This window comes from Odontesthes bonariensis, chromosome 19, assembly GCF_027942865.1.
Source record: "Odontesthes bonariensis isolate fOdoBon6 chromosome 19, fOdoBon6.hap1, whole genome shotgun sequence".
In the NCBI taxonomy this organism is placed as follows: Eukaryota; Metazoa; Chordata; class Actinopteri; order Atheriniformes; family Atherinopsidae; genus Odontesthes; species Odontesthes bonariensis.
The window spans coordinates 876,466-888,001 of NC_134524.1; the positions used below are offsets into that span (position 1 = coordinate 876,466).

At 42.8% G+C, this 11,536-nt stretch overlaps 1 protein-coding gene across 1 annotated transcript; it reads right to left on the reverse strand.

Moving 5' to 3' along the window:
- Nucleotides 1-5,175: 5,175 nt before the first annotated feature.
- On the reverse strand, nucleotides 5,176-9,258 carry LOC142369440 (CD276 antigen-like). The gene is made up of 4 exons (XM_075451801.1): nucleotides 8,748-9,258; nucleotides 6,288-6,617; nucleotides 5,675-6,001; nucleotides 5,176-5,514 (listed from the first exon to the last, which is right to left on the reverse strand). The coding sequence occupies exons 1-4, from the start codon at nucleotides 9,256-9,258 to the stop codon at nucleotides 5,423-5,425; spliced, it is 1,260 nt and encodes a 419-aa protein (XP_075307916.1). The 3' UTR covers nucleotides 5,176-5,422.
- Between the last annotated feature and the right edge of the window lie 2,278 nt (nucleotides 9,259-11,536).

Genomic DNA, 11,536 nt, shown 5'->3' on the forward strand with positions numbered 1-11,536 from the left:
TCAGGATGAATCAAACGCTCCTCAGGCTGAATCAAACGCCCCTCAGGCTGAATCAAACGCTCCTCAGGCTAGATGAATCAAACGCTCCTCAGGCTGGATGAATCAAACCCTCCTCAGGATGAATCAAACGCTCCTCAGGCTGGATGAATCAAACGCTCCTCAGGCTGGATGAATCAAACGCTCCTCAGGCTAGATGAATCAAACGCTCCTCAGGCTGGATGAATCAAACGCTCCTCAGGCTAGATGAATCAAACGCTCCTCAGGCTGGATGAATCAAACCCTCCTCAGGATGAATCAAACGCTCCTCAGGCTGGATGAATCAAACCCTCCTCAGGATGAATCAAACGCTCCTCAGGCTGGATGAATCAAACCCTCCTCAGGCTGAATCAAACGCTCCTCAGGATTAATCAAACGCTCCTCAGGATGAATCAAACGCTCCTCAGGCTGGATGAATCAAACGCTCCTCTGTCCTCGGGTGATTGGCTGGCAGACTTTCATCAGACGGTCTGGAAACGCTGTGAATATGTTGAAACGTTCCCATAGTAACGAGCAGAACCGGAACCGACCTGTTCACAGCTTTATGCGGTTCTTTTAAATACCTCGTCTTTATGTAAAGCACATTGAGTTACCTGTGGTATGAAATGCGCTGTATAAATAAAGATGCCTTGCCTTCAGACCGACCCGGGTGGGACATTTTATTACTGAACACAAGTTAAAAAACAAGAACTGGGCCTTTAATCTCTCAACTACCAGCAGCTGATGCTCACTTTTATTCTGACGGGCACTTCCTGTTTTACACGCAAACACACACAGACATGCACATACTAACACGTGCACACACACACACACACACACAGATAAAGAATCAGAATCAGAATGGCTTTTTATTGCCAGGTATGTGGACACACACGAGGAATTTGACTCCGGTTACACCTCGCTCTCTCAGTGCAACAAATACAAAAATAAACATAGAACAAAGCTAAAGTAGAAACAAAAGTAGAATAAAAAACTATGTATGTTTAAGAAAAAAATATAGATAAAATAGGTAAAAAAATATATATATACATAAGTATTGAGTGAGTATAAATACACTCACATACACGCATAATAACACGTGCACACACACACACACACACACACACACACACACACACACACACACACACACAGGGTCAGACTTCAGATAATAGCCGCTTTCGGACAGACAGTTCTAAGAAAGTAGTTATCAGAACTACCCTCCTCGAATTTCGTTCTGATAACTTTCCTTCCCCAGCGGAACTGTTTCAGTCTGCATTCGCACATGAGTCGGGACCTGATAGGCACTGATGCGCCACGCGCAGCCGTCTGCTTCAGTGACGTGTTAGCCGTTAGCCGTTTAGCGCTACATTCAAACACAAAACAAAACGGTAAAAGTAAGGAGAGTAGAAAAAACACCACCAAGAAGCTAACATGGAGAGCGGGGAGGCCACTGTGTTCATGGTCTGCATGATGGTGATATTAATCATGGACAATCACATCAGGCGTCTAATATCGAGGCTGGAAGAGCTCACAGAGAGAGTCAGGAGACGATACTTTTTTATTTCATGAAGGAAGAAAGGAGAGCAGAGCGCTGCAGACAAATGAGACCAGTGTAAGTTAACTTATTAAACACCCGCCGGTTGTGTCTGTGTCATATGAGGAGACATTTCAGCCGTGATAGCATGACATGGGGCGTAGCTACCGACCACCACACACCTCCCTTAGATTAGTTCTATAGAACCATGAAAAGACCCGACCTCGGAGAAGGAGCTAAATAGTTATAGGAACTAAGGGAGAAAGCCCCGAGTTCCTGTATGTCCGAACACGGGAGAAAACGGCCCCGCGGATTAAAAGGTTATTAGAACTGCCAAAGGTTCCTACAGTCCGAAAGCGGCTAATGACCCAACAATTACCGTCAATTACAGCGAGTCCTCTGTGTGTGTGTGTGTGTGTTAGTCTTTGGCACGTTTTGGGGACTCCTGTCAGTCTCTGAACTGTCAGACTGTCCTCTGAAAGATGGTGAACACCGTAATCTGTGTGCATGTGCATGTCTGTGTGTGTGCATGAGTGCGTGCATGTGGGTGTATGTGTGACAGACAATGAGCATCCTTCACAGACACGCTGTGATAAACTGTGTGTCCACTTCCTGCTTTCACCACAACACACACACACACACACACACAGTGACAGGAAGTCCGTGTGTGTGCACGTGACAGTTTGACTGAATGAAGTTCAAACTTTGTATCCTCCTCACAGTTTAGTGCGTATTTAAGGTGTTTCTTCTTCTTCTTCTTGGCTGCAGAGGAAGCTTCTAACCATCCTGGTCACACTCAACTGAAACTAATATATATATATGTACTAAGAGACAGAATAACTGTGTCCGTTGTGTTAAACCGGACCAGAACCAGAAGATGGTCCAGCTGGGTTTGGATCCCTCCTGCATGGAAACTCTCAGCTGGACTCAGATGTCCTTATATTTTGTGTTCTTACTCAAACGCTCCTCAGGTCGGATGGCTCAAATGTTTTCCAGCGTTATAAACTGACGGATTAAACACAGATCCATTGGATACCACCATAGATATGTTCATCCCTTAACTCTCAATAGAATAAAAGCTGTTGGTGTGAACCTGTCTGGAATGGGTGGTGGTTGGATTCTTTGTCACCTTCATTTGAATGATAATCCTGCTTTTTCAGACGTTTATATCTGGAGTTAACAGAAACTTTCCCCAAAGTTCACAGAATTCACTGATAAATGAAGATTAACTATGATGAAATACATGAAACGCTGCTGCCCCCTGCTGGTGCCGCGCTGCACTGCATCATGGGAAACAGAACATTAAGTGTGTTAATGATCAGTGAACCGGAAGTTTGGATGCTGGAACAACATGTTTTCTTTTAGTTGTAAAAAAGCAGAATTTGAAGTGGATTTGTTGTACTTTTGTGTTAAAGTGGAACAACTTAAAGTATTCTTCGGTACACGGCTGCGTATGAACTGATTTACGTGTTTGATCAGTAAAAAAAAGTTTAGAACAATAAAAATGAAGCAAAGCAGCTTTGAGTTTTAAAAAAAGAAAACTTCACAACATCCAGGTTTCAACAGGCTGCAAATTAAAAACAATAAGAGATAAAAAAAAAAGATGCTCTAAATGTTAAAATACTGAGCCTGACCCAAAGTTTATGAAGGGAGTCCATTTAATCACCTGATTTGTGGTGACATCACTAATGACATCACATTGGATTCTGAACACATTTCCATGTGTTTTTCTTTTCTTTTTCCCTTTCTGATCCTTTTCTGAACTCATGAACACAACTATGAATAAAGCTGTTCCAGCTTCTGATCTGATCACAGTGAACGATGGCGACCGAGAGAGAAAGACTGTTGTTGGAGAATAAAAATACCCAGATGTTTTAAAGGTTAAAACAGTTGTGTTTATTGTTTAGTTTTCTTTTTCGTGGAATTAAAGCTGAAATTTTACAATAATCCAAAAGTCAAAGGAGGGTCTCAAAACAATACCCTAAATAAAAGAAAACTGCAAAACAAATAATTACATCTTAAAATTAGAGAGGTAATTCAAACACAACCAAAACGAAGCCAAAACAAAATCAAAACTAACCAAGAGGCTTCAAAACCAGTGTTAGTCAAAATAGCACAAAACACAGGACTCTTCAAAACCAACTGAGCTACAAACGGGTTCTAGTAGCCTTCAGAATATATAAAAAAACATAAGAAAAGTCCCAGTCCAGCTAATAAAGCTAATAAAGCTGATAAAGCTAATAAAGCTGATAAAGCTGATAAAGCTAATAAAGCTGATAAAGCTAATAAAGCTAATAAAGCTAATAAAGCTAATAAAGCTAATAAAGCTAATAAGGCCGATAAAGCTAATGAAGCTAATAAAGCTGATAAAGCTGATAAAGCTGATAAAGCTGATAAAGCTAATAAAGCTAATAAGGCCGATAAAGCTAATAAAGCTGATAAAACTAATAAAGCTGATAAAGCTGATAAAGCTGATAAAGCTAATAAAGCTGATAAAGCTGATAAAGCTGATAAATCTAATAAAGCTGATAAAGCTGATAAAGCTGATAAATCTAATAAAGCTGATAAAGCTGATAAAGCTGATAAAGCTGATAAAGCTGATAAAGCTGATAAAGCTAATAAAGCTGATAAAGCTGATAAAGCTGATAAAGCTAATAAAGCTGATAAAACTAATAAAGCTGATAAAGCTGATAAAGCTAATAAAGCTGATAAAGATAATAAAGCTGATAAAGATAATAAAGCTGATAAAGATAATAAAGCTGATAAAGCTAATAAAGCTGATAAAGATAATAAAGCTGATAAAGATAATAAAGCTGATAAAGCTAATAAAGCTGATAAAGATAATAAAGCTGATAAAGCTGATAAAGCTGATAAAACTAATAAAGCTGATAAAGCTGATAAAGATAATAAAGGTGATAAAGCTAATAAAGCTGATAAAGCTAATAAAGCTGATAAAACTAATAAAGCTGATAAAGCTGATAAAGCTAATAAAGGTGATAAAGCTAATAAAGCTGATAAAGCTAATAAAGCTGATAAAGCTAATAAAGGTGATAAAGCTAATAAAGCTGATAAAGCTAATAAAGCTGATAAAGCTGATAAATCTGATAAAGCTAATAAAGCTGATAAAGCTAATAAAGCTGATAAAGCTGATAAAGCTGATAAAGCTGATAAAGCTGATAAATCTAATACAGCTAATAAAGCTAATAAAGCTAATAAAGCTGATAAAGCTAATAAAGCCAATAATGCTAATAAAGCTGATAAAGCTAATAAAGCTGATAAATCTAATAAAGCTAATAAAGCTAATAAAGCTGATAAATCTAATAAAGCTGATAAAGCTGGTAAAGCTAATAAAGCTAATAAAGCTGGTAAAGCTGATAAAGCTAATAAAGCTGATAAAGCTAATAAAGCTGATAAAGCTAATAAAGCTAATAATGCTAATAAAGCTGATAAAGCTGATAAAGCTAATAAAGCTAATAATGCTAATAAAGCTGATAAAGCTAATAAAGCCGATAAAGCTAATAAAGCCGATAAAGCTAATAAAGCTGATAAAGCTAATAAACCCTATTTCAGCACGTAGTCTGTGGAGAGTGGAGACAGCAGGCAGGAAGCTACACTTCTACAGAAAACAAAGAAAGATACAAGGCCACTGGCCGTAACAGGGTGAGCCTCCTCTATTAGCTTCCCACTCAGCTTTTCTGCCTGTGACTGGTGCAGAAATCCTCACGAAGGCTGGAGGCCGGTGTTCATCACGACACGTTCACTGTCGACCAGAACGTGGTTCATCTCAGTGAGAAAGAGCTGAGCTCCCTTCATGTTCTTTAGTTTAAATTCACAGAAAAGCTGAGATTGATCACCCCACAAACCGGCCAGTCAGACTGATTGTTCAGCCATCAGAGGAGTCGGATCAATGGAGCTGCTTCTGCTCCTGATGTCCTCTGTTTGATCCTGGACCTGAACTCTCCCTGCAGAGGAGACAGAATAGGAGTCGGATCTAATGGAGCTGCTCCTGCTCCTGATGTCCTCTGTTTGATCCTGGACCTGAAGACAGTCAGACAGAAGAAGCAGAGATCAACAACAACCAGAGACAAACAAACAAACAAACAAACAAACAAACAAACAAACCTTTGACTGTGAGCAGAACTGTTTTCTCTCTGGGGATCATTCTGCTCTCGACCCAGCATCTGTACTTCCCAGAGTCTCTGACTGTGGGCTGTCTCAGAGTCAGACTGAGGTCTCCGGTTCTCAGCAGGTCTTCATTCATCTTCGTTCTGTCTCTATAAATCTGGTCCTGCTCTTCAGGTTGGTCAGAGCCGTTCTGATACCTGTGCACCAACATTTCCTGTGGATCGAGACGTTCCCACATAACTATCGTGTCTGATGGCAGGTCAGGTGGCACATTGCAGGGCAGCAGAACAGACTCCGCCCCCTCCTCCACCTCCACCTGACAGTCTGAGAGAACAACAACACACCATCAGCTGAAGGACAGAAGCAGATGAGAGCAGAAGGTAACAGAAAGGCGTCCCATCGAGCCCTTTGGGCTAACAGCGATAGCTAATTTAGACCCAATACCAACCAGTTAAAGAAGGTTTATTGTCTTGATCGACACGTGATCCATATTGAACGCACACATTTAACTTTGGAACCACTTTAATGCTGCAACCAGTCTCTGATTTATATTGATAACAGATCTGAACTGTTTGGAAAAATACAAAAGCATCAGATTTAAACCACTGACCTCTGACTGTGAGCTGCACTTGTTTCCTCTTCAGGATTTTTCCCTCCTTGTTGTCGTAGACTCTGCAGGTGTAGGTGCCACCGTCTCGACCTCTGGGCTGTCTCAGAGTCAGACTGAGGTCTCCAGTTCTCAGCAGGTCTTCATTCATCTTCGTTCTGTCTCTGTAAAACCGGTTCTGCTTTTCAGGTCGGTCAGAGCCGTTCTGATACACATGAACAGTCTTGTTTCGGCCATATATCCACTCCACTTTAGCGTCTTTGGGGAGGTTAGATGTTGCTTTGAAGGGCAGCAGGACAGACTCCACCCCTGAATCCACCTCCACCTCTTGAACTGAAAGGACAACAAACACCATCAGCTGTACAGACAGCAGCAGCAGCTCTGAGAACATCTTCTGTGGCTGAATGAAGGGAAATACTTGCAGGTAAAACATGTCTGACTGCTTCAGACTTCCAGTCTGAAAAATGTCCCACATGACCACAATCAAAGCTTGGGGGGGCACCAGGTTGTTCCCCATCCAAACGAGACATATAGTCTCTCTGGGTCCTGGGCTGCCCCGAGGCCTTCTTCTGGTAGGACATGTGAGAAACACCTCACTGGGGAGGCATCCTGCCCAGATACCTGAACCACCTCAACTTGCTTCTCTTGATGCAGAGGAGCAACTGTTCTACTCTGAGCCAATCCTGGGTGGCCGAGCTCCTCAGCCTATCCCAAAGGGTGAGCCCAACAACCCTTCGGAGGAAGCTGATTTCTGCCACTTGTACTTGGGATCTCATTTTTCTGTGACTCCCCACAGCTCCTGCCCACAGGTGAGGGTTGTAATGTGGATTGACTGATAGAATCCTATTTAAAACTGCTGGGAAAGGAAAAGCTCAAATACCATAAAATAGTTGTTCACGTCGGTGTTAATAACACCCGGTTACGCCAATCGGAGGTCACTAACATTTATGTTGCATCGGTGTGTAATTTTGCCAAAACAATGTGGGACTCCGTAGTTTTCTCTGGACCCCTGCCAAATCTGACCAGTGATGACATGTTTAGCCGCATGTCCTCCTGCAACCGCTGGTTGTCTAGATGGTGTCCAGCAAACAACGTGGGCTACATAGATAACTGGCAATCTTTCTGGAGTAAACCTGGTCTGATGAGGAGAGACGGCATCCATCCCACTTTGGAAGGAGCGGCTCTCATTTCTAGAAATATGGACGAATTTATTAGTCATTCAAAAAACAAGACAACCCTTGTCTAAGAGTCTCAATTAGTGTGGAAAGATAGTTTATTAACTCATAAGAAAGCCCTTCGTAAAGCTAGAACTGCTTATTATTCATCATTGATAGAAGAGAATAAGAACAATCCCAGGTTTCTCTTCAGCGCTGTAGCCAGTCTGACAAAGAGTCCGAGCTCTGCTGAGCCAGGTATTCCTTTAACTCTCAGCAGTGATGATTTCATGAGCTTCTTTATCAATAAAATTGTTTCTATCAGAGAGAAGATTGATGGAGTCCTTCCCACTATTATCAGTGATGTATCATCAAGTACAGCAGCTTTAGAAGTATCTTTAGAACCTGATTTGTATTCAGACGGCTTCTGCCCAGTTGATCTCTCTGAACTAACAACAGCAATAGTCTCTTCTAAACCATCAACTTGTGTTTTAGACCCAATCCCAACCAGACTGTTCAAGGAGGTTTTCCCATTAATTGACACTTCCATATTGGATTTGATCAATCTGTCTTTGTTGACAGGATATGTACCTGAGACTTTTAAGGTTGCTGTAATTAAACCTTTACTTAAAAAACCTACTCTTGATTCAGAAGTGTTGGCTCATTATAGACCTATATCCAATCTCCCTTTTATGTCTAAAGTTGTTTAAAAACCACAGTTGCCTCGTGCACGCTCAGGACGGGGGAGCGTGCACGCTCAGGACGGGGGGCGTGCACGCTCAGGACGGGGGAACGTGCGTGCTCAGGACGGGGGGCGTGCACGCTCAGGACGGGGGAGCGTGCACGCTCAGGACGGGGATTGGATCAAAGAGAAGTTTCAGTGCAATCTGTTGGTTTCCTGAGCTCGGATACTTTTTCAATTGGCTCTGTTTGAATTGGACTTTATTGGAATTGGAATGTAAATAATTTGATGGTATTATGATTGTATTAGGATGAATTGGACTGTATATTTGAAGTGCCTTGAAAGGACATTTGTTATGATTTGGATCTTTATAAATATAACTGAATTAGATTCAGTTTAATTCACTGTAAAAACGTGTCCCTGTCTGTCCTGGGTCTCTGCCTCCTGCACTGTTTCCTCATCTTCACTCATTCTAATGTGTTGTTCTGTTCAATGAAAAACACACACTGAGTGCTGCACTCATCCAATCACATTTACTTTGACCTTCTAATAACCCTCTGATCAGTATTGATCATAACTGATCAGCTGATTGGAAAAATACAAAAGCATCAGATTTAAAGCACTGACCTCTGACTGTGAGCTTCACTCGTTTCCTCATCAGGATTTTTCCCTTCTTGTCGTAGACGGTGCAGGTGTAGGTGTTACTGTCTCCAGCTCTGGGCCGTTTCAGAGTCAGACTGAGGTCTCCAGTTCTCAGCAGGTCTTCATTCATCTTCGTTCTGTCTCTGTAAAACCGGTCCTGCTTTTCAGGTCGGTCAGAGCCGTTCTGATACACATGAACAGTCTTGTATTGGTCATTCATCCACTCCACTTTAGCGTCTTTGGGGAGGTTAGATGTTTCTTTGAAGGGCAGCAGGACAGACTCCGCCCCTGAATCCACCTCCACCTCTTGAACTGAAAGGACAACAAACCCCATCAGCTCTACAGACAGCAGCAGCAGCTCTGAGAACATCTTCTGTGGCTGAATGAAGGGAAATACTTGCAGGTAAAACATGTCTGACTGCTTCAGACTTCCAGTCTGAAAAATGTCCCACATGACCACAATCAAAGCTTGGGGGGGCACCAGGTTGTTCCCCATCCAAACAAGACATATAGTCTCTCTGGGTCCTGGGCTGCCCCGAGGCCTTCTTCTGGTAGGACATGTGAGAAACACCTCACTGGGGAGGCATCCTGCCCAGATACCTGAACCACCTCAACTTGCTTCTCTTGATGCAGAGGAGCAACTGTTCTACTCTGAGCCAATCCTGGGTGGCCGAGCTCCTCAGCCTATCGCTGAGGGTGAGCCCAACAACCCTTCGGAGGAAGCTGATTTCTGCCACTTGTACTTGGGATCTCATTTTTCTGTGACTCCCCACAGCTCCTGCCCACAGGTGAGGGTTGTAATGTGGATTGACTGATAGAATCCTATTTAAAACTGCTGGCTGAGGATGAGCTAAAATACCATAAAATAGTTGTTCACGTCGGCGTTAATGACACCTGGTTACGCCAATCGGAGGTCACTAACATTAATATTATATCAGTGTGTAATTTATATCATCAATCATAATACAATCAAATTATTTAAATTCCAAGTCTAATTGGCTTGTCTAAACCCAGGAGCGTTCCTCCTGACCGTATCCTTCTCACCCCACCGGGTACTGGAGCCGTGGCGCCGGCCATCCAGGAGTGGCCAGACTGTGTAGGCTGGATGGTCGTCAACAACCCGGGTGGGTGGTGGGGGTCAGTCAGAGGGCACAATAGGCTAGAGGAAACTGGTTTGATCTTGGAAACATGGAAAGTGGGGTGAATATGTAATGAAGAATGTAGCTTAAGGCGGACTGAGGAGGGACTAATGATGGTGTCTATCTCATTAGGACCAATAAATCATGAAGCCAGTTTCCTATCAGTGTCCTTCAGGGGAATGTCCTTGACCGACAACCATACCCGCTGACCTGGTGAATACTGAGGAGCGGGACAGCGATGATGGTCAGCGAGGCGACCTGTTTTCTCTTGACAGAAGTGAGCCTGGTGAGAGGTGCTTCAACCACACTATAGCGAAACCCAGAGACCTTTGGAGCTGTTTGAGATTAGTGGGGGCTGGCCATTCCGCCATAGCTTTGATCTTGTATGGATCCATCTTCACCTGCCGGCCCTGGAAGATGTAACCGAGGAACGTGATAGAGGGGACGTGAAACTAGCACTTCTCTGCCTTAAGCTAAAGGTGATTCTACAACAGCCCTAGCAGGACCAACCGGACATGTTGGCGATGCTCTGTGGGAGATTCGGAGAAGATGAGTATGTCATCAAGGTAGATAAAGACAAACAGGTTGAGTTTATTGCAGAGGACATCGTTGATCAGTGCCTGGAACACAGCTGGAGTATTGGTGAGGCCAAATGGCATTACTAAATAATCGAAATGGCCCAAGTAGAGTGTTGAAGGCCATCTTCTACTCGTCGCCCTCTCAAATTCAAACCAGATGGTAAGTATTGCAGAGGTCTAATTTTGTGAAGATTGTGGACCCCTGTATGGGTTTAAAAGCAGAGGTGATGAGGGGAAGAGAGAGGGTATTTGTTTTTCACGGTAATTTGATTCAAACCAAAAAAAAATCCTACTGGAGAAGGAGGAGGGTCTGATAATGCCTGATGCTAGGGAATCCCGGATGTAGCTCTCTATGATTTCTCATTCAAGTCTTGACAGGTTGAAGAGCCACTTACTTGTTGTTGAACCAATTCTACAATACCCCCTGAAGCATACTTGTGGGCCACCCTGTTTCAGCTGCTAAGTTTAGACACTTAACAATAAGTTCAGCGACAGGCTGATGTCCTGTTTGAGGATTTATAGCCTCTTAACTACGTTGGTCCCTTTTCAGGGGTGGTCAAAAGTTCTACAAAACTTGTCTGGAAAAGAGGTGCATGAAGTCGATTCAATAGAATGCGAATGAAAATTAAACTTCTTAACCTGAAAACTTTCTGCCTCAGACTTGCACCATTGGAAGATTAACTTGGGAGATGGAGAGGATTATCTAACATTTCCTACAAGACAATCCTACCAAGGCAATGGTCCTACCAAAGATGCTTATGTTCCCACAACTGTACACTCCTCAATAATCCACTGGGCTCACTCTAACAAATTCACATGCCGTTCAGGGGTAAGCCGAATTATTAAATTCCTTGAAAGATACTTTTGGTGGTCCCTCCTTCCAAAATTTATGTGTGGGAATACGTAGCAGCTTGCATAATCTGTTCAAGGCCTCAACATCCCTCTGGTTATTTGCGAACCCTTGCTATTCCCAGTAGAACTTGGTGCCACATAGCACTAGACTTTGTCACCAGTTTACCTCCATCTCATGGCAAAACCACAATTCTATCCATCACTG